We start from the raw sequence: 23,895 nt of genomic DNA, 5'->3' as shown, positions 1-23,895 counted from the left end.
AGGAATGCCTGCTCCACTAAACAGCATCCCGAAATACGTTCCCGTGTAAGCAGCTATATGAGGAAGGCAACTGGCTCAATCCCTAACTGGGTGGGGATGAGCGTGTATGAGGAAAGTGGTAGTTGCAGTGCTGTGTGCATCACCAGCTGGGCAGGAATCTTGCATTTCTTAATGAAAATTGAATTCAATCTATTGCTTTCCATGACATACCCTCCCAGTAAAAGGTTAAATAATTACTGTTCAAGATGAGCGTCAGCAGTACCAACTTCAGACCTGAGTCAGCGCTACCATGCTGCTGAGGGGTTTCAGACTCTCCTTTTCCTGTGTATTTTGCTGGTTTCTGTGGATTAACCAGGTGCATGCCGTGTCAGCCTGTACTTACAACTCTGAAATTGAGGTGAATTCTGTCTCCCAACTGATCTACCCAGCTGTATTTAGGTGGACATCGTGGCATTCAGTAGCAGCATAAACATTTTGAGTTGATCCACTTCAGCTAACATTTTATTTATTATTTGGCCAGTTAATTGCAGAACAAATATGATTATTCACTGTCTTTATCACCAATAGGCCTTTTGCAAAGCTTGAAGATAGGAAAATCATGAAACATATTTTTTTTCTTGGATAGTTTAACAACTCAGGGCTTGATCCTGTAAGCTGTAGGTAGTGAAAAAACACAGCTAAGCCACTGCTAGGATTAAGGATCATGCTGTATTTATTTCAAAGAGCAGCAGTAGAAAGTTGCCATTAAAGTCTGGCATGCTGCTGGAGTCTGGGGATATTGCTGCCTGCCTAAGCCACTGTGAGCCACTGGGCTGTGGCTGGAGGGACAGTATTCCACCGCAATTGCTACTGGCATCGTTGTAGCTGGCCATCCTGACAGGCTGGGCTCCCATTTTCCCTTGATGTCCAATCCTTGCTCCTTGACAAATCATGTTTTTTAGGCAGCAGCAGCAGGGGAATCTCAAATCTGTAGGACTGGTCCCGTCTGTGCATCCTTCCTGCATCGTGCTGCCCCGTGCTCTGGGGGGCCGCTAAGTCTGACCTTCCCGCTCGCCAGCTCAGTGTGCCGTGAAGCACCGGCGCTTTTCTCTGTGCTCAAGGCCTGAGCAAACTGTGCTCCATGGCAGAGCTCAAGTTAGCCTTGGGGGAAGGTGCTTTTAATAAGAAAAACAGTAATAATAATAAATATTAGCCTTATGAAAAGGTGGTTCTAATACTAGTACTGCTACTAATACTGCTACTAATAATAATAAATATTTCTAGTTGTCATATTTTAAACATGATTTCTCCCAAACCCCTTGCTCCTGCATGTGAGTAGTTCTTATTTTATTTTTCATGAAATGTGTTCCGCCCTCATATTAATAATAGAGATGACTATAGGAAAAAAAAACCCTCAACTATGTTAAGATTAACCAAATAAATACAAAAGAATTTTAAAATCCTGTAAATTGATACAGTGAGTTCAATAGCCTTCAAAATATTCATGCTATAGGTTATTTATATCTTCAGACAGTGTTTTTAAATGAAAACACTGAATTAAAAAGAGCTTTAGAAGAGTAGAAGCTGAAATATACACCAATACCACAAGAGAGAGAGAAAAAACTTTTGCAGTGAGGGAGGGAGAAGCGTAGGTGTTTCTTTGCTTCAGTTTCTCACAATCCCTAGTCTGTTTACACAGAGATGCTTTTCTATCCTTTTTATATCACTCCGTAGTGTGTTAAGTATAAAGGAAATATTCACATTGAGTCACTGATTTCCACAGGAGCAGGCACATGATTAAGATTTAGCAAGTATGACTGCGTTTGCAAAATCAATGCTTCAGGCAAAATCTTTCCAAAAAGATCCCTGCAATCTGGTGTTAGATAATCATAGATGTGCTGGGGATAAAGCACTTTAGAAAGTATGGAAATAGATTTGAAACCATCTGAAATACACCTCACAGCTTCCCCTAACTCAAGTATTTGTTGGATATGAAAATGCAGGAGGCTGACAAGCAATAACCGCCCAGGCAGCTCCTGGTGGGTTGATGCTTTAAGGGTGATGTTGGAATCGCTCATCTAGAGTATATGCAACATAGTTTCCGTGCACATTTAATCTGGTCATCTTTCATTAAAACCTACTGCTGAACTGGGTTTGCTGAATACGTCTGTTCAGTCTACGGGCTGCTTGGAAACGAGTGAAACCTTGATGGGATAGGAGATCGTGTGCGGTGATGCCTGGTTAGAGCATCTGAGAGAGGCAGTGGACTAAATTATGTGCTAGTGTACAGCGGTGTGGTTCCATTGAAGTCACTGATTTAATTTATTTGCTGCAATTTGCCTTTATGTTTTCTTTTTTTAATTTTTTTTCCCCAGCTGTACAGATATTGCAAATTTAAATGAGCTTGAGAACAAAACCTGAACGATACTGTAGAATAGTGAGCCTTTTTTTTGGTTACATTAACACCCCTCTATACTTTCTAGCAATTTACATGGACTTTCCCAGGTTATAAATTACAGTGGAAAAGCATAAACAGGAATCAGAGTCCATGACGTTAAGCAAACTAAACTTGATAGCTGTGTTAACTGATACGTTTTTGTTACGCTCGTACGCCTCCTTTCTCTTTTTCATTTTCTTCTGAAGAACACACTCGAGAGGGCACAGGTAGAGAACATTTTATGCAGCCTGGGTGGGACTTTCTTGCTTGCCTCTCCTCCAAAGGCATTTCTCTCTCTTGAGAGAATAGTACTTCACATACATTTTAATTTCATGGATATTCAGAACAAGCACTTACGTTAGAAACTGTAATCTAAGTTATGAATGAAACATGCTGCTCTGCCCTATCACTCATGCGGTTCCAGCAAATCAAGAGAAGTGACAATAATATTAAAAAATCAATTTTGATTAAAACAAAATAGCTGTACATTGGCTGCTCTGATATCAAGCTTTGGAAACCTGGAAGTTGATAAAACCCAAGGTTTATAAATTTAATCTCATTCTGGAAACTGATTTCAGGTGTTTGCAATGAATGTAAGAATGTATTTGTAAGTAAATATTCTATTACAGTAATGTAGCAAAACCAGAAACATACAGGGTAACAGCATTAAAATAACGGGAAGCATATTTTCAGTGCTAAACTCATGCTTTTAAAAGCATGTTTATAGTGTGATATGCACTGTCTCAGATGCCATTTTCACTCTTTGATGCTTTTTATATTAGATTAATAACACTGTGTGATTTGGGAGGCATAAAAGAACATATAGCTTCATTTCAGAACAGAGTCATCCTTGTACTCACTGCAGTGTTTTATCTCTAAAGCCGCTGGAAGGTGCGTGAGTTGCCAGATAATAAGTAGAGACTGTGGCATTTTAAGATGCCTCTACCCTTTATCCATTTATTTTTGTTTGATTGTGTCAGGCTTCCATGTTAAATTGGTAATGTCATCTCAAAGCTTAAATTAAGGCAAGTTTAAACTAACCTGCCTTGGCTCTGTTGCATTATTCTGCAACCAGGAACTGGGCTGGTTCAAGCAGCTAACCCTGGCAAAAAAATGGTCTATCTAGGAGGGTGAAGCAGGTGGAGAAACTGAGTTGGACTTGTTATAACCTGGAGAAAAAAGTTATTTCTTCATCCATAACAGTTTTGTAAACAGTTGTCTGACTTTGCATTGAAACTGAAAATTCATGAAATTTTTCTTTTGCCAAAAGAAACATGCATCTCATTGGGATTAATTTCCTAAACTGAATTCCAGTCTTGACCTCAGATCTATTCTTGCAAAATATGTTACTTTCACAAAAGTACACTGAAAATATTTGGTCACTAATGAACAATTGTAGGGTTACAAGGGGTAGAAACAAAGATTTTTTAATTATTATTTTTAAAATTGTAGTAGACTGCATATACATTTCCCCTCCAATTTATCAAGCACGTGGATATGTAAACTTGCCTCTATGGCCACTTCTATAGTTAGAGATCTTCAGAGTTATTAAATTAGGTTGTGAATGTCCATATCTATAAGCACCCTTGCTTTTATCCCCATGTATTAATGCAGTATTATGCAGTATTTCTTGAGCCCTTAGTACTTGAAAGAGCGCTATGCGCCTGAGTCCACAAAACTGTATGCCGTTTTCATAAACGGACTTTGCTAAATAAGAATTATTATAATTAAAATGGCATTCGTATGGTATTTGTATGTAGAATCATAGAATCATAGAATGTAGAAAAATAATGTATTTTTTTTCTTTTGTGGGTTTTGTTGGAAGTTTCAGTGGAAAATAAAAAGAAACAAAACTTCTGGGGGACAAAATCTAGTGTTTGTTTGCTGAAATCCAGTTACCTTAGAAATAAAATGCTTTTGTTTGTCTAAAAAACTCTTTAACCCATTCTGTCCACTAGTTTAGATAATAATTTATTTAAAGGTTCAAGAATAAGTTTAGGGAACAAAATACTCTAGCTTGCCTCAGCATCCCATATAGCTTATCAGACAATGAATACTGCTTCCTGAAATAGTACCTTCCACTCTTCTGCTAAGAATAGCCACAGTGATTTAAGCCACTGTATTTATACAAATAATTAAAATGTACATCTTCACAGAGAACTGTTGCATAGTTTTACTATTAATTTGACAAATATATTCCCTAAGAATGAGGCTTTTCACTGAAGTAGCAATAGAATTTTTGGGGGTGTTGCTAAGCAGTACTGTAATTATAGGGTTTGGATGTAAATTGTTCTTGTGTGTGAGCGGAGGTAATGGCTCATGAAAATGTATTAACCTTTCACACCAGGGCGTGACATGATGTATACTCGCCTCACTCCTGTAGGGTACTGACTACTTCCTGCGAAGATTCACCTCAATTTCCATAGACAGGGAAAAGATTGTAAAATTAATAAAATCATTACGGTTGTAGCTGATCTATTTTAAAGAAATACTTGTAAGCGATGTGCATTATGAACACAACGAGATAGGTCTGCACTATGGCTTTGCTGCCAGTCAGCTTCCCAGACACGAATAGAACCACACAAACCCTCTGGTCTGCAAAGTGTCTGACACGTGTTTACATGTTAACATTCATTAGAAGACTCAGTCAAGCAATTCATGCTTGATTAATTGATTATCCCATGGTGACAGTTCATTTTTTTTAAATAGCTGCCAACCTGAGCAGGGGCAGGACAGTCAGACCAATGACAAAAGACACCGATGGACAAACACTGGACTTACTGAATAGCTGCTAAAGGGGCAGACCAGCACCTACAGAGTTTAATCAATGCCTCAAAGACATGGCAGCACTATAAAGACTGTTTATTTCTTTTCTGTGCATTTATGAATTGTTAATGCAGTCAATACATACTAGCTTCATTTGTTGTTTGGTTAAAATGCAATTTGAATTTTCCAAGTTAAAAGTTGCCTTAATAACAGTTTTTGTACAGTGAAATTCATGAGTCCTTACAGATTTATAGGGTTTTATTGATGGCTAGAAAGCCAAGCATAATTTGTGACTTTGTTTATTCCAGCATTACAGAATTAGTAAGAGTTGACAGTGCAGGGCTTATTGAATAAATTCATTTCCCTGGCAGTTTGTGCATTTTCAGTTTTCTTGAGTTAAGCCAGAAAAAGTGGATGCATCAGCATAAGCTAGTATATAGCAATTGTACTGCAAGAGGATTTTGAGCTAGAACAATGCAAGGAAGAAGCTCTAAACCAGAGCAAATTATCCACAGGTGCTAAACGTGTTGGAACAGATCACCCCTTGCCTAATGGTACTGAAGTCCATTAAATTACCCAAGATACAAGTTTGGCCCAATATTTGCAGCAGAAGTTTGGCTAATTATTTGCAAGAGCTTGAGTGTATTGCGATATAATTTCCTGATACTGCAGCAGAAAACAGAGCCTGGTTTTTGTCTTATTCTTCCAGTAGAAACAATAATGTAAAAGTCATGGTGTAAATTTTTTGAATGATCACTTGATTTTGTGAGTATAAAGAAACAAGATTCCCAAATCATGAAATGATTGCACCTTTGAAGTGAAGTCAGGAACTGACTGATCTGTAACCTGGCCCATGGGCAGACATTGTCTTGAGCCTTGAAGAGACAAATACTCAGAGCGACTGTCATCTTGCATTACCCACCTCCATTCCTCTGCCTCCTTAATATCCTCTTTCCTCTCACATTAGAGGGTGACAGGGCAGGACCATGCTGGTGCAGCAGAGAAGGTTCTTTGTTCCTTCTGGATCCCTTGCTGCTGGTATGCCCGGGGAAGCTGCTGTAGCTCACATCCTTGACAGCCTGCCTAGAGGTTTGAGGTGGTTCTGCTGTTGTTAGTAGGAGTTACTACTGAATTCAGTTGCAGTTTCCGCTACTATTGCTGTTGTCCTGTGAGTTCTAAGGTTTCTTGAACTGATCCCAAAGCTCATTTATTTCAGCAACAGGCTGTAGGAAAGAATCTTCTCTACGCACCTCACTTTTTGCACCACCATGTCACACTTTTCTGTTCTGTTTGAATTCATCAGTTTCTGGTCTTTGTCCTTCCTGAAGTTCTAACAATGCAACCACCACAAACTGCTCTGGGCACAGCCATGATGCTGCAAATTCAAATGAAGAACAAGGAGAGGCATCATGCTGTATGTCTTCTGAATTATGAGATTGTTCAGGTGTCACGGAAAGAGAATTTTATGAAGATAAATTTAAAAGATTGGTCTTTGCCAAAGAAAGATGAGCTTCGTAAAATATACGAGTGCTAATGAGAATATTGAAGAAACTTTACTTGATAATAGTTTATTCCATAGCAGACTACCTTGCATTTTCCTCTAAATCATATCATACTGCCCATTGCTAAAGACAGGATATTTTAATGTATAGATGGGCTGCTGATCTGAGCCACCACGGCAAATTCCTATACTCCTATTAAGAGAAGGTCCTGTCATTTCAGTGGCAATTATCAGGCAAATCCTATTACGGGAATAAGATCACCTAATCCTCAACTCTGGTACATGCGACGTGCTATGATAGGTGTTTACAAGGCTTCTGCAGGCTACAATACTTTGTGCAAAAATTACAGAAAATATAGAAATTGTGTTAGAAGACTTTATTTAAAAATAACAAGTTACACACCTGCTACTTCAGAATTATTACTCCAGCCCTTTTAATTGGCATAACTACTTCTCTGTGCTGTTCAGAGTGGCTTTTTACGACTTGTGGTAATGTAGGGAAGACAGCAAGGTCTGAAGTGTCACTAGCAATTTTCTTCTCTGCTGCATTTTAACTTGTTTACAAAGGTAGAAAGCAAGACAAAAGATACTTGGAGAGAGCCCACCAGGTACATTATCCACTCGATGGTTTGATCCTTTTGAACTTGTTTATTAGGTGTAGCAAAGAGAGAGAAACTTTGCAGGAGTGAATGCAAGAGAGCCTGGGCTGCACGCTGTAACGCATTCAGACATTAAACCGCCCGTCACCATGCTCCAAGAGCCCTTCTCTGGGTATTGCAGCTTGGTGCATGCTGAAGAGTGTGACAATTACTCAGCAATGAGGAAATCCAGTTTTTATTTAACAGTAGCTACTGTCTTGGGGCTTATGGTTTGGTTGGTTTTTGTCTGTCTTTCTAATAGGAAAAGGGCTAACTCCAAGAAATATGAAATCTAACCAAAATAAGATGAGTTAAGGGCAACCTGTACTTTCTGTTTAGTTGGAGCATAGAATGATTTCCATGAAAAATTATGATCTGTATTACAAGAATCCCTTCCATTCTTGCATAAGCTGCCTTTGGGCATGTGTAGTTTGTGTAATAAATCTTTACTTTGCCCCCTGTATCTTTGACCAGCTCTTCTTTACGTGACTTTCAACTCTTCTGTATTTGAAATATTGTGAAGCTTTTAGCACTAGCATAAATCTGCTGCCCATAGAGTTACCAGTTTAATGGTGGGAGATTGAGACTTTTTGTTGCTGTTGTTGCTTTGGAAAATGCCACTAACAGTCTACATACAAACCTTGACCACGCGAGCAGAATGTGGCCTTAAAGGCTGCACCATAATGTTAAGTTAGTGTAATGTTGCTAAGGATTCTCAATATCAATGCATTTTGAAATCTGTTCATTATAATTTCTATTTCACAGAGTTAGGATAACTGCTGTGAATCTCTGTTCCCTTGATATACATGCTATTCACAGTCTTTTATTGTACTTAATAATTCCCTGGATTAACTTGATTGTGAGCTGGGGGCTCAGGCTCCTGAAGATGTGCTGTCTTGGGCTGATGTTCTTTCCAGTTACTACAATTAAATCTCAATTACAACAATGAAACAAAACAATTAACAATCCTTCAAAAATTATTGTTATCCTTTTTCACAAAAAAATATTTATTTTTTTAGCAGCCCACATTATTCTTGTTTCCCTTATTCTTCCCCGAAGCCCAGGATACACTTTGAGTCGCTCTTTCAATTACGAGTATCAGTATTACGCTTCTTTATCATGCTTTGTATTTTGTTATGCCAAGACTCTAAATCTGTTCCTTTCTCTTCCATGTTATCTTTATCATCTTTATAACAAAAGTGCTGCAAAAGCTATTGGAGAAAGATCAGTCTGACAACATCATTCTTTGCAGCATGGTAGATTTTTAATAGAGGCTACCAGCTCTGTTCTGTGAAGTAGCATTCTCTTTAACAAAGGAGGATAAGCATCAGAAGCATCTGGGGAAAACCTCTGATTCAAAGTGCTGCACTGTGAATATGAATTTTAACCAGTAATGAGAAAAAAGCAGAGTATCATCTTCAGTAAGCTGAGTTCAACTCTATTGAAGCAGAGGGGCTGAAGGAACTGATAAGTACTTGGGACACAACCCAAAGCAAGTGAGTGGAAAAGTTTCTAGTGACTTCAGTGGTCTTTGAATCAGGTTGTCTAAAGCTTTTTTTAAAGCACTTATGTACATGAATCTTCAACTGCGTTAGCAGCTAACACAATCATTGAGCAAATTAGCCATTTATGTGTATGAGCGGAGAAAGCAATCCCAGAAAGATCTGTGTGCACAGTGCACCAAAAGATTGAGAGTAAAGATGTCATTGGAACCTGCTGAGACTGATTGACCACGGATGCTTTTGGGTGTTGAAGTGGGAAGGCTCTAACTTGCCTGTAGGGTTGCTAGATACTGTCCCTGTCCAGTCATGGTCACTTCCATAAGGACTTGCACTGTTGTCTGGGCAGAGGGACAGTGCTGAACCCAACTGCAGCTTAAAAGATGAGGTTGCCGTCAGCTGTAGCAGAGACTGTGTGCATTACTTCTGCATCCTTTTTTGGGGGAGTTGAATTTTAAACCAAACTGGTGATTCTGAAGCTTTGGTTCTTTCCCCAGATATATCTTCCCCTTTTTGTTGTTTTAGATACATAAATAAATGTTAGCAGAAGAGAGCTGAAAGATGTACATTTGCAAGGAGGGTTAAATGTAGTTGCCATGAACAGCTGGAGTGTATCTAATGTGCTGCTTCTCTGTGTCTGGCCCCCAAGGAATCGCACACAGCACTGCTCCCTCCTGGGGCGATGGACAAACGCTACGGGTGACTAGAGGGAGGAGAAGAAAAGAGCTACATGAAGAGTCATCCTCAAAAGTTCCCCAAATAAAGACAAAACTAACATTGTTTGGCTTCTGAAGAAATTTGGTGCTGGGTTTTTTTTCCCCTTGAAGCTGAGTGAGGCTGCAAAAAGGGCCATTAAGTGAAGGCACAGGTACTGCTGACTGCTCCTGCGCTGGCCCAGTGCGATAATGCAACTTTTCAGCTGTGTGGTTATTTGTGTCTGGTGTGGAGCACTCCTAATATTATACACCCAGGAAGGACTGTGTTTTACTTCAATCTCCTTTCGGAGAGATCATATCTGTTTTGTAGTTCAAGCCAAATGCATAGCTTTAGGTACAGTTCTGGTAATTACACCCCTAAAACAGTAGTTGCATTAAGTGTGTGAGCCTCTAAAATTATTCTGTGGCCGTATGGACCTCTTTATATTGAGGTTTGCTGGGTGTAAGCTTACTTTTCTTACTTTTCTTTTTTTTTTTTTTTTGACCTTTTAGTTACCTTAAAAGCAATCCATGGACTTCCAGGGGTCCACAAACCACTCTGACTTGTTGACAGGTGCTGCACTAAAGTGCTTGTGGAGAGGCAGAAACAGGGCTGCCAAAGCTGTGCTCGCACATCAGCTCCACAGTGTCTCTGAGCATGCAACATCTGGGCTGTTTTTGCAAAAGTAAAGTTGACAAATGTGTCTATGAGGGCAAGACCATTTATGCATTTCCTCTAGAATTTAATTTTGCTGGGGAGAAATCCCTATCCTGCATCTTCAGACTGGAGGTATACAATATTACTAGCTAGAAGCCGATGAATTTAAAGCGTAAGGTTTAATTCCCATGGTCTGTACCCGTTGCACGGTAATCTTTTGTTGTGGGAAACACTAACAAAACTCTATGTAACATATATGGTGCATCGTTTTGTTTGCCATGTTCAGCAGAAAAGCAGCTGTCATAATTTTCAATTTTACTACCTTCAAATGACCTTTCCAAATGCTAGTTTCCTTGTAATGCATTCTCCAGTGATTTTAAATAGGCTAACATAAACAGCACGTAATTTGCAGGTTTGCTTTCTTTTTGAAGAACCTGAGCTAGACTTTTTTCGTAATAAAATTGATATCTAATTTACTACCCGCATTATTCTAATCACAGTAACAACTGCACACTGTGTAATCATGCTTTCACATTATTCAAAACCAGTTTATATCTGGTGAACTTCTGAGAATTTTTCTTTAGTTTCCAACAGTTATTTAATTGTCTTGTTAACATGGATCATTTGATTTTATATCAGATTAAACTGCGGTCTCGATGGTTCATTTTTGCAATATGCTGTGTTGACAGAAAGGTGCAGAGAATTTGAATGGCTATATATCTTATTAAATGCAAATTTCATTAGCATATCATGTTAATACTCTTTTCAGTTCCATAAATTTGTGTGGCACTTAAAAAACTATTAGCTTCTCTATAAAGCTTTGGATAAACATTTTGAAGTCGTATGTTGGAGTTCATTAGTTTTTGTATATGCATGTATACAGGAATTTGCTTTCAGCTTTTGAAAACAGGCATCGATGGGGAGATGCTTCCTCAGCGGCGGTGCAGTGGTTGGTAGGTTATCCTGCAATGTAGTTTATGGCTGTTGGGCTTGGGGGTGTATTTTTTGGTATACATGTTTTATGAAAAAAAGACATTCTTTGTCAGTAATTATTTTGTTTAGGACTAGAATGTTGAGGAAGGGATTATATCTTTACCTTAATAAAATTCTCGAACTGAAAATAAGTCACATTTTTAAAATCTCTCACTTCATATCAGATAGGTCCCCAAAAGACCTATTCATTGTGCTTGCACCATGGAAAGTGGAGATGAAAGCTCAACAGAGCATGAGGGAGAGCAAGCTGCCACATCTAGAAGAGGGTGATGGTTTACTTTTTAAAAATTAGATTTCCTTTGAAATGCTACTTAAGCAGACTATGTCAACATTTTGAATTGGTAGCTAAACAAAAAAATATTGGGAAAAAATTAAATTGAGGTTTGTGGAGTTTTGGGGGGTTTTGGTTGGTTGGTTCGTTGTGGGTTTGTTTGGTTTTTTTTGTTTGGTTTTTTTTTTTTGGGGTTTTTTTGTTGTTGTTTTTCTTTTTTCTGCGATGTTGCTTACCTGTCAGTGTGAATCACTTTGTTTCGTCCAGAATGTTTTGTTCTGGTTTGGAATGTGTTTTAACCTTTTCTTTTTTTTTCTCCTAAGAAATAAAATTTTTCAGAAGTTGCATTTCAAATATATTTGTTTGAAAATATAATTTTTGGTTGAAACCACACTTTTAAAATTACTTATTTGAAGAATAGAGAGCGTTCGCTGTCTGTCTGGTGGGAATGGTGAGAAAGCTTTCCCTGGACTACAAAGAGCATTATCAGATGGCACTGCCCCGGGTATTGATTGAATAAAGCAGTAGCGCTGGTAGATAAGCTTGAGCAGTATTTGTTTTAAACTCTGATTTATCAGGGCCAGCCAGTGACACGAGCTATTTGGCATTTCCACACGGCCATCATGATACAGCCTTGCCTGGGTAACATGCTAACAGCAAAATGTCTTAATAGCTTTTGAGCATTAATTTTTTAAAAAACAAACTGCAATGTATTAAGTCTAGGAAATGCGAAGAATACAACTAGAAAAGTTTTCTTCTCAGTGTAAATAACCTACAAGGCAGATTTGAAGAAACATCTTGTATTACCTTCACCACCTCTGCAAACCCTGCTGGTGTGGGCTGTCTTGTCTGGTTGTATTTGACACTGACACCACAGTGGCCCACTGTGAGGATGGAGAGACTTCCAGTCTGCTTTTACTGCTACTGAGAGATAAAACCCCCTGTCATCTTCAGGAACCAGTCTTGCCCAGAGACTTGTGCCATTACTAAACCCATTGCAGAGAAAAGGAATCGGCTAAACTCTTCAGTGAACTCATTAGGCGCTACCAAGGCCTGCTGGTAAGGGCGAGGGGACATCTTATCTCCATGAATTAAAATAGCATGGAGAGAGTCCTTGCCAAAGAATGTTTCAGCTTGCTAGATAAAAGAACAGAGACAGATTCACACAACTAGGCTAAGAAAATGCAGTCATTACATGCAACAGGTCTAATGAGTGCTTTGTTTAGGGAGCAAAGTCAAAGGCAGAAAACAGAATTGCCTTCTCCCAAGGTAAGCCTCTAACTCTGGGCACCTTCTCCATCGAGACAGGAGATGGTAAATATTTTGCCGCTATCAAGACCGCTGTTGCTGTGCTTGCTTCTGATTTCTCTAAATGACTACAGGAAGATGGTTTGTCTTGCTAATTAGAGCTGCTCTCAGAGCAAAGAGGGTTTCTCTTGGAATATTAACAACTTGCCCTTCACTTGAATGCTTTCACAGCATCAATGGCTGGTTGCTAAAAGGACAGAAACTCAGAAACATTTAACTAATGAATATTAAAATATTCAAAATTCTTGAAATGCTGTCTCAGCAATTGTTTGTGAAACATCTTTGATTATAATCAAATGACTGTGTGTTTGTGGTGGCGTGGAGGGCTGTGATCAAAGCGGCTGAATGCTGTAAAACCGCCCATGGGTACACGTACCCTTCTGAACTCTGCAGGAGTCAGCATTTGACTCATGTTCCCTAATCTGAGGAATCTGAAATCTAATTAACATTAAACAACAACGGTATACAAAGATCAAGGGACAGAAGGTTCCCTTCGCTGCTCAAGGTAGGGACAGGGATGGGTGCAGCGGGCTGGGAGGAGGGAGGTGAAGAAGGATGGCAGCGTGCTGTCTGCCATGTCCCCGAAAGAGAGGCTGCGGGCGGCTCAGTCCTGCTCTCCAAGCTGCGTCACGTGAGATTTTAAAAGTCAAGAGTTTTCTCCCCTAGCCAAAAATATAAGTAAATAATAAAAAGATAAAGTGAGGCCGATGCTGCAGAAGTTTCTCCCCAAAGCCCCAAAGTAAAGGAGGCAGGAGGTGCTGAGGTGATGGTCCCTCTGCTGATCTGCTCAGAATTATTCAGAGCAAAAAGGAGAATCTTCCTCTCACTTGGAAGGGACTGTTGTGGTGGCACATCCAAAACGGAATGAAGTGTAAATCAAGTACATTTCGGCCTTTGAAGTTGAAGGGGGAAAAGAGTAAAATTCACTCGTCTGTAGTGCAGTTCTCCAGTTTCTGATCTGTGATTTCATGGAGGAAGGAAATTGTGTCACAAGAACTCCTTTTAGGAACTGTGTCCTTGGCTCAGTAACTTGCTTTATGTGTTGTCCAGTTTCAGAGGGGGGAAAGGGCTGCATTTGTGTGGGGCTGATATTATTTTAGGAGATGTCTTAGTTAATTATTATCTACTGAAACATCACCTAGGAGATACTCTTTCTCTGTCATGCAGCTTGATGCTTCATGCAGTAAAAGGTAACTCTTCCATAGTTCATTAAATTATGTTGTGGTGAACTTATCTCCACTGGGTCCCAATTAAGAAGTGGAGCCCAGTGCCTTTAGAGGAAAAGGCAGAGAACAATCAGAATATACTGAATATATAATTTGATCTCTGGAAACAAGCAAGAGGAAAAATATGGTGTGCAAATGTGTAGATATTAAGAACATGTTATGTCTCAAAGATTTTTATTTGGAAGTATAATATAATTAGATCATTATCGTTCATTAGGAATATTTAGTGCTTTTAAAAATTTAAGGTGTTCTTTATAAGTTCGTTAACTACTGTAAATTTACTGCAGTAAATATTCATTTTCCTTACTACTTCCCTTATCTCCATTTTAGCACCCCTGGGAACTTCAGTCATACTGATTCTGGGCCCATTGTCTATTAACATGAATTATAAAACTACGTAAATTTTCTGTTACATTCTAATTTAATTAAACATTTTGGTTTTAATTTTTTTTTAATTTTCCTTTTTAAAAATGCTTAAAGTATCTAGCAGAGATAGTCTCTCTGGATGTTTTTCTACAAAAAACCCCACAAAGCTCCTTTCAATATTTCAAATGTGAAGAACAGAAAAAGAAGTTATCTCAACTTTTGTTTCTCAGACCTCCTTTTCTACCATTCTTCTTTGTGTGCTGCACACATCTCTTTTTTTCAGTTTCCTCCTGTTTACACGCTTTTCTTTCCTAACACTATTGTTACAATGGTTTGCTAAGGTCTGTTCATTTTGTTTTTCTCCTGTGAAATATGAGTCATCCCAAGAAGCATTCTGCAGGTATTGGTGAAATACACTACAGTGACATGGCTGGTTTACCATGCAGCACTGAACACATCATCAATATATAGGTGTTAAACAATACCTGACTTTGTACATTCTTGCGTAACTTAATTCCCTTCAATAGCAGGAAAGTGAGCAGCTCATAAATGCAGAATAATTGGAATTTTAATTAGGTAGTGATTTAAGGATGTCTCCTGTTTACAAGGTAATAACATCTCTTGAGCTAAATGAATGCAGGGGCAGGTTTCAATTTAACAGCTTATAAAAAATCAGTTGACTGGTTTCCGCTATTAGTCTTGGCTGTTCACAGTATCTAAGTGAACTTGGTGGCTGAGGTGCCGATGTTTGTTTGGGGCATGTGAATGGTATCCCAGCCTTGCTTAAGTTCTCACCAAAGTCTTTAGAATGAGTTTTAAACAATTACAGTGAATGACATTAAAGTCTCAATGAGTACAGAACTGCTTTGCTATGGCATAAGATTCATGGTATCTACCTATAGGTGTATACAGTTACTTTGGTGACTATTTGAATACATGCCTTTTCATTTGTTTATAGTGGAGTAGTGAGAGGAATTTGTTTTCTTGTATGAGATAAGCATCATTATGTATTTCCTAGCAGCTGCATGAACAATTAGGAGGACCCAATTAAAGCTGCATTCAGTTCACGCAGAGCGGCAGTGATTGCTGTCTATAATTTCTCCTGTGGTTTGACTTATGGGCATTAAGCTGTGCAGAACTTTATTAACAAATAAAGTCAAGTCAAACAAGTGAAAAAAAATGCAACAAGCTGGAAACAGGTATGTAGGATCTTGGCCGTTGTGCACTACCTACAGCTTGAGAAAAGGAGTCTCCACTCCAACCCCTCTCAAATAGCCCCTGGGCACGTGACCAGTTTCCTCTCTTTAGGCTTGTGCTTTCTGTCCCCCTGGCCACAACAATAAGTATTTGTGTGTCTCCTCTGCTTCCGCGTCAGCCACTCTGACTGCAGCGGGTGCAGGCCATCCAAAGATTCCTCCTAATTCAAGCCTAAAATAATTTTAAAGCCAAGTATACCTTTGTTTGTCCGAAGCATTATTTGTGCTGTCATTACAGAAAGCTCAACACTGCCTGTCATTATGCCAAGTGGAAGGAGAAAGGTAAATGAATTAGAATAGAGGAGGAACAGGGCACAGGCACCTTCTGAAAGGATGAGCAATTTGATTCACAACCTGCTTTTTTTTCCCCTTCTGAGGCTGTTCCAGTCCCACTGCTCCACAAAGGGACTTGATGTCCCTTGATTTCCTCCCAGCCTGTGTAACTGGGCTGGTGCATGGGCATACATACCCGCTGGCACAGCATGGTTCACTTCCCTCGTTCAGGGGTACCTGAAGTCTGTAAACACTGATCTCTTGGCTAATGCGCTACAAAGAACAAAACATCAGCTATCCAGGCCTACAAAGAGTTTTAGGAGAAAAGATGTCGTTTCCAACTAAAAAGCAGGAAGTCTCCATTTCTGTAGGTATGATCAGCCAGTGGATAGTGATTCTGAAAAAAGTTTTTGTCTGAACTGCCCTGATGTGCAGAAGTGGCAACAGAGGAAGCGCCTGACTGCAGCGTTTTTCCCCTTAATCACCACATATGTCTCCTGAAGTGGCTGAGACCAACAAGGGACAAAGATGGGACTTAATTTTACAAGACACAGAACATTATGACCTTCAGGCAGCAGAACACTTCAGGCATCGAAGCTGAGCTAAGAGTCGAGCCACTTAGTTGATGCTGAAGTGCTTTTCTGCACTGAAGCTATGAGCTAGCATCCTGTAGGATAGCGCCTGTACAGATAACGTTAAAATCAGTTAATCACCATGCGTATGTCAAGTGGTGACAGATCCCAAACCAGTCACTTTCAGAAACAGATTATTAATTTGGAGAAAATGGTAAAGGTGTCCACAAGAAGTTGCTCTTGTGTAGGGCCTATGCAAGATGAATTGTGGGGCTTTCTGTGCTCTTGAGTGGTGCTAAAACTGGCAGTTTTGATGCTGATACACAAAGCCAGCGATAGTAGAGAAGAAAGCCACCTTTAATTTCAAGGTCCACTAGAATCATGAAAAGAAAATTAATGTTTACTAAATGAAAAAAGGATGATATTTCTGGAGAGAGGCAGTTTTGGTTAAGCTTTTAGGGGAACGTTTAATAACTTTGAGAAATGGAAACATACATTATAAAACATGTTTAAAATGGCATAAACTTTAGAAAATCCAGACTTACCTAGGCTCCTCAGTGTGGTGTGAAGTTTTAAAAATCAAGCAAACTGAATGATAGCTGACATATGGAAGGAGGCTTTCTAGTACTGACACATTTTCTTTGAAAAATTCAATATAGTCTTATATTTAGAATAAATGTTTTGAGGTAAAATGAAAGTCTGCTGATCAACTTCTGCACATTTCTGTAATGCCTCTGCAAATTTCCAGGGGAATCTGAGAAGCATCTGAGCTTGTTCTCTAGGAATATACTTTCATAAAGCTGCCACTCTGAGAGTCTTCTGACATATCACAGCGCGGTTGAGTTTTGCCTGTGATATGTTGCCAAGCACCATAAACGAATGCAGCTCTGAGATGGCAGGTCACTTTTTATTTTGCCAGACACAACAAAGAAGTGTCAATCTCTGACAGTTTTTAAAAGTAGGCTTTAAAAGAAATATCAAACCTTTTTTTTTTTTAACCAGTCAGTATCTGAGAAGAAATGCTCACAGAAAGAGGGGATAGGGAAATTTATGGAAGTGGAAGCTGCGCTATGTGAGTGATTTAGCACTACATCACTCTGGTTTTATGCTGATAAATACATTGGGGTTAGATGACATGGACTTTATGCCATCAAATAAATGGGCAGGAGATCTGAGTTCAGTCATCTGATGTGTGTGTGCACCGCTGCAGTGGGATTATAACTGCTGCCAGTAATGCACCAGATTTTGTGGTAATCTCACTGTTAATATGCTTTGGTCTTGCATTTTTGGTGTTGTATCTTGCAGTACCTTGAATTCCCTGCAGAGAACCCTTGTAAAATGGGAAATGGAAACACTTAGCAGGTGAATTGCCTGATTTAACACAATACAGCACAATCTATGAGCAGCAGGGCAGCTCAGGAACAAACCACAGCAGCTTTGGATCCCAGTTCCACAGTCTAACACCGAAGTGCTCTGACCCTGAGAAGCACTTGCTGATGGTCGATAGGAAGTACTGGTCCTGTAAATGCTGGCCTGTGATGCTATGGCTTAAGAGCTGTATTTGCTTTGATGGGCTTCAGGCTGGAAGAAGTACTGACTTTCTAACTGCTAAAGCATGTTAACAGAAACTGTAAAAAAAAAAAAGGAAAGAAAAAAAAGGTGGCACTCTCTCAATACCGTGTCATAAATAAATGCTGCATTTTTCCTAAGACTTGCCAAGGATATGGCATAGTCATGAAAGCAGGGAAAAAGTGTTGTAGGAGACAATCTCTGTATATTACTCATGATAAAACAGCTTACACATGATTGCTTTCAGCACTAGACTGTACTTCCTTCAAACAGGATTGCACTGGCACTGTGGTGTGGGGTTTCCTTTGTCACCATCTGGGCAGCATTTGATCCCTCTATAGCAGCAGACTGATGAAGTCATTGCCAGCACCTCTTTCCAATGTAAAAAATAACCAGGTTCACGTTCACAGTATAAAACACATACATTTCAAGCAACAGAAAAGAGAATATCAGACTTGTAAGACCACGTTTCCCTTATAAGTGCCTTGCCTAGGCAGACGAGGAAATAGATCTTGGTTTTTTTGTCCCACTAACTGCAGACTGTTGGGAACTAGTCTGTACATAGGGGAGTTCTTTGCTGGGGCAAGTTCAGCTAAAGAAGACTCAGAGGATGTGACTGCAGAAGGTTCATCCGCTCCTGAGCTGGTGGAAGCTACCCTTACGCATGTAACTGTATGCCACTTCTGCTTGAAAAGCCTAACCGTGAGCCCACTCGCCTCCGCTACGGTCACCGGATTCTTTTGTTCGTTATTTCTGCTGGTGCTGTTAGTTGAGAAGCAGATTACATGGCTCCTAGTTTATAAGGAGAAGTAAGTTGCAAATTGTTGTAAAATTACTTCTGAAATTATATATCAATGGTAGTTCATCTTCAATTGTATTTATAAAAAGTTTCCAGTACGAGAAACAAGTGGTACATTGTGCACTAGGGCAGTGTTATGGAAATGTACAGCTAACATGGAGATGTGCATAGGACTGTAATTTGTGAGTAACAAGGTGTATGTGCTCTGAATCAGTAATTAAGAAAATGTCAGTGTAGCTATAATATTGGTATTTGCTCTAAGGCTTCTGCAATATACAGTAAGATTTCTGCACTGTGGCTCCCTTGTGCCGTCAGGTTTGCAATAGCATTGGCATGCCAGCCCTTCTGTCGTCTCTCCTTCCTCCCTCTCCTCCCCATCACACCCTTAGTAAGGCAGAAAAAAGATGACAGTATTACATTAGGAATTGGTAGATGAGGTAAGGAGAGCAATCACTGCAGAATCTCAGTCAGATGAGTTCCAGGCTTGGTTATATTCATACTTGACTTTCAAATTCTGATACCATCGCAGTGCAAAGCCATTTCCATTCTACCCCCTGTTTTCACCCTTTTGGAGCTTTCAGAACATCCTTTGAGATTATCTTCCACCTTCTACCAGCTCCCAGAGGAGTGTGTGTACATTTATATTAATCTTAAAAGTTCTAACTGAAAACTCTTACAGGTTTGTGAATTCAGTAACCATATGGCAAAAACCCAATAATTTTTTCCCATGGGCTTATTCACCATATAGAGAGAAATCTGCTACACGAATATAGGTGTATAGAAATACGAATACTTCCTCTGGTTTCTATTTGCTAAAATCTCCTATTAGGAAAGCAGATACCATTTTAGAATATCTCTTCCAACTAAAGTTCATAGAGCACATGGTTTTAAGTACATCTATAGACATTGTAGTACAGCTATAGATAGTGTGTCCCCAGTGCAACCCAAAGCAGTGGCCCTGGTGCAGCGCTCACAAATCCAAGTTCCCTGTGCTGTCAGTGCTCATAAACCGCAGTGGCCCTGGCCAAGGCTGTGGGGATGCTTGTTGGCCCTCTCGGCTCTTCCTCTGTCAACCCCAAGAGAGAGGGCACACGCCGTTATGCTGCAGCAGCCTCCTGGTAACCACCGGGCTGGACAGGCCCCTTCCCCGCTGCTTCTCGGGTTCCAGGACAAACACAGCAGCGAAGTTACTGTAAAGTTTTTTCATGTTTAATGTGCTATCACAGGATTTATACAGGACAGACAGGAGATTTATACACTGAAGAGTCATTAGCATTAGGATGGGGATATCTGTATTAATTTTTTCTTGTGCACCATGTGCAAATGTGCTTCACTTACCCCAAACAAATCTTTTACTGCGTCTGTTTAAAAATAATGTTGTGATTACTGCAGAAGCCAAGTTTTATATAATTACACAGGGAGGATTATTAGAAGAGCATTGCATTTCTGTGCAGTGTATGACTATCATTCATACAACCTCTCAGCCCACACCCCTGCTTTATCCTGCGTTCTCCATAGTAATAGCACTCTCCATAGATGCCGAGAAAACAACTGTCACAAGTGAAGTTATTGTCTCTTTAATGACCAGAGGAATATCTACTGAATTTAATATATTGGCTTGGGAAATCTGTTTTGCCCACCCTAAATGGCTGTCTGCCTTAAATATATCTGCTCCGAGTGATGTGTGTTATATAAATAAAACTACACAGACAGCATGTTTGTCAATCAGCAAAAAAGGCTCTACACCCGCTATCCCGGGCACAGATACTTCGTAAGCACTGGTTTCCAACAGATAAATGTAATCAAGGTTTATATGCTCACAGAAGCCAACAGGATGGGATTGTTTCACTCGAAAGATCAGAAGAAAATTGTAACTAATGTTGTGGAAAATTACTTTGATATTGCTTTCTCAGTACAGCATCACAATTAGGTGGCAATGTGAAGCACAGGGAAAGAATAAATGAATAGTAACAAATCAACACAAACAGCTACTGTCAGGAGTACTTTGCTCAGTAAAAATAATGTAAGCATTACTTAAAGTTTTATGACTGTGGATTTTATACTGGTTTAAGTAGTATATCAAGGTCTTACCATCATGCTTGCTGGGGCTAAAACAATCAAGAATAATTTCCGGAACAGACAGATAAAACTAAAGTACCAAAGTATTTTTATTAATCCTGTTTCATAAGTTGTGCTATCTTAAATTAAAGATGACTGAATGTACTAACACTGAAAAACGTCTTTACGGACAATGCAAAATTCTCCTATGGTGCTTTTCAGTGGAAAATGAACATTACTGACTTTTCTCCACTTTCCTGATGGATTCCAACACCTGGCAAATATGTTTTGCTACATAGTGACTACATGGGAAACACAAAAGCAAAGGCTAATCCAATAAAAGTTTGCCAGGCAGAATCTGTTGTGCTAAGCAGCTCAATGACATGCATTTGTTCAATTCCATTGAGGGAGCAATCAGACAAGCAAATTGCAGCAATATCGGATCTGCATTAGAAATGAGCCCTTTTAAGGAGAACCCCTCTGAGCAAGGGGAAGGATCCTTCTCAGCTTGCCAGTGTCGCTTGTGATTGACAGATTTTCACAGGAGACTGTCTAGTGGTGAAACATCCCTAGCTCTCTTTTTAATGAAATGAATGGATATTTCTTCCTCTGTCCTTTAAGCCACCTGATATGTTTTAGTGATAACTGGTATCATTTTCAGAAGTAGGGGATGTGAGGAGTTTCTGAGTCCACTGGGAGCTGAAAGCACTTAACACAGATGAAAATCAGCCAAACAGAAATAAAAGTAATTATATTGAGCACCTTTTACCCAACGGTATAGTCTGGTTCCTATTAACATAAATAGTAAGTGAAAGTGAGAATCGAGCGATTGATCACACACCTTTGGCAGTAACAGCACTGTTGGGATGTTGGTGTTTTAGCTGTGCAGAACCCTGCCCACCGCACGTTACAGACTGAGTTTCCCTGCTGGGGGTAGGAGCTCTGTTCAAACTTGCTTTTATTTAAATGTGCTTGGACATCCCCTTCTACAGTTATATCCCTCTCAAAAACCACTTCACAGTGTACTGTAATCAGCAGTCAGTGTTCAAGAGGTTTGTGGCAGAGAGAACAGATGTATGACAGGTCAAGATGAGTGACCACTAATGAAAAAATGGAGAATAAATTGCACTGTTTTTGAGACACCGCTAGAAATTCCTTTTCTTCCAGGCACAAAGAATTAACTTTTCAATGTAAAGTTACAGAGTCTTAGATGCATTAGAGTACTGGCAGCATTTGCTGTCCATATGTCTTTGCCCTCAGCCCCAATCCACTGGCCAGTTTCATTTGGATGTGGCCAGTACAGCCAGTTTTAATCTGTGAGCTCTTTTGCATCTAAGTATACAAAAATAAATTGCAAAAGCACTGAAGGGACTGGTTAATTCTCTGTTTTGCACTGATGATTCATTATTTCTATAGCTTCAGCTGAGTGGCTGCTTTCAAAATTGGTGTGCAGCTGGACTAAATTATAAACATATTAAAGTATAGATTGCTCAGTGACATGGAAATTAACACTTAATAAACCTGGACACAGAAATTAGCACTTAATCTAATTATTTAAGAGTTCTCTGTGTTAGAGTTCAGGTCCTTTAAAAATGTTAGTAATATTTTAAAATATACACAATTACGTTTACTGTACAATGAAGATGTCAATCAAATAGACTTTTTACAAAGCACTTATTTACTCAAAGGAGAATTTCAGTGCACATAAGAGCAAACACAGTGACCAAACCTTACTGCAGAGGGGCATTATTATCAGCTGGAGTAACTGTGCTGGCATTTGTTTAGGCTTTAAACCAGCCTTCGTTACAGCCTTAGTCAAAGAGAAAGCAGCTGTAAGTAAATCAGGAGATCTCATGCTTTTTCATACTTCTTGCAAGTCTCTTGTTTAAAAAGAAGCCACTGTTTCAGCCCACAGTTTTCTAGTTCTCACATTGATGTAGTCTTTGTGGCTCTTCATGGTTTAAAGTTAGTAGCAACAGGAAGATGGCATGCGTATGAATGAAAGTTATGAAAAGTTTAATGAAAGTTAAGCACACTAAAGGAATGCATCCCGAAGCATTTAATGTTTCTTGAATGACTCATTTATGCGTCTCTTCTTTCGCATCTCCATGGCACGTTGAATACCATATCCAGGTAAAGGGGGATTCAGAGGGATTCCTGTGTTTGCAGGAACTGGACCTTTGGCAAAATTTCTGTTTTTCATATTTAAAGTGGTATAGCTCATAGCAGAAGTTGGTCTCAACTTTAGGAGAAAATTAACTCTATCGAGCTGGACCTTGTGCACCTTGGCAAAGATTCTTGCATAATCAGTCAATTGGTTCTTGGAAGTGTTTTTTAAGCAAAATCCTTTTTTTTTTTTTTTTAAGAAATGGTTAAATTAATTTCAAAATAGCCTTTTTAAAATATTACATACCTTTGTTGAGGCAACTTCTGTGAAATATGTAAAATGCATTAAGGCTATAAGTACCAAATGTTGAACATGAAAGAGCGAGCGAGTCAAATAGAAATAGGAATGCTTACCTGGAGTGTGCTGATGAATTATTTCTTCTGGATCCTGCAGGTGTATGAAGACAACGAGCCCAGCTGCTCCAAACAGCAAGATGAAGGAGAACATACATGTCAGCCTCATAATTGCTGTTCTCAGATCAATCTGGTTCTGACCCAGGAAAAGAACTGAAGAACTCCACGGAATCTCCAGGACACTCTTCACTCATAGTCTCATCCTCTCATCTGGAAGTCTGGCATAGTATGTCTACAAGAGGTAAAAAACCAAACTCCTTCAACTTAACATATAGAACATTTAGTTTTTCAAGACAGTTAGTAGATTTAAGTCCTTGTTTAGACTAAATAACTGTTTTTTCTAGTATTTCTTTGGTACAGTTAATTGTAGTCATTGAGTCAATTTCTGCCCCATCAGTTTGTCTTTAGTTATATGTCACTGTTTTAACATGTTGAAAAGACAATGCAGAATATCATTAAAAACCGCAGTTTGGGAAAAGTGATTATGCCATGGCTGCAATTTGCACAGAAA

At 39.3% G+C, this 23,895-nt stretch overlaps 1 protein-coding gene across 1 annotated transcript in view; it reads right to left on the bottom strand.

Annotated features, from left to right (window-relative positions):
• The window catches only part of CHST8 (carbohydrate (N-acetylgalactosamine 4-0) sulfotransferase 8), a 130,799-nt gene extending 107,306 nt beyond the window's left edge, over window positions 1-23,493 (bottom strand). Inside the window, exon 1 of the mRNA XM_010086829.1 lies at window positions 23,385-23,493. Coding sequence (XP_010085131.1) covers window positions 23,385-23,493 — 109 coding nt within the window. The remainder of the gene's footprint in view (window positions 1-23,384) is intronic.
• Window positions 23,494-23,895: the final 402 nt, after the last annotated feature.

Source organism: Pterocles gutturalis, unplaced genomic scaffold (genome assembly GCF_000699245.1).
Source record: "Pterocles gutturalis isolate BGI_N339 unplaced genomic scaffold, ASM69924v1 scaffold22946, whole genome shotgun sequence".
Taxonomy (NCBI): Eukaryota; Metazoa; Chordata; class Aves; order Pterocliformes; family Pteroclidae; genus Pterocles; species Pterocles gutturalis.
Note: the sequence above shows the minus strand (reverse complement) of the source record. Positions and strands in the feature narration are given on the sequence as shown.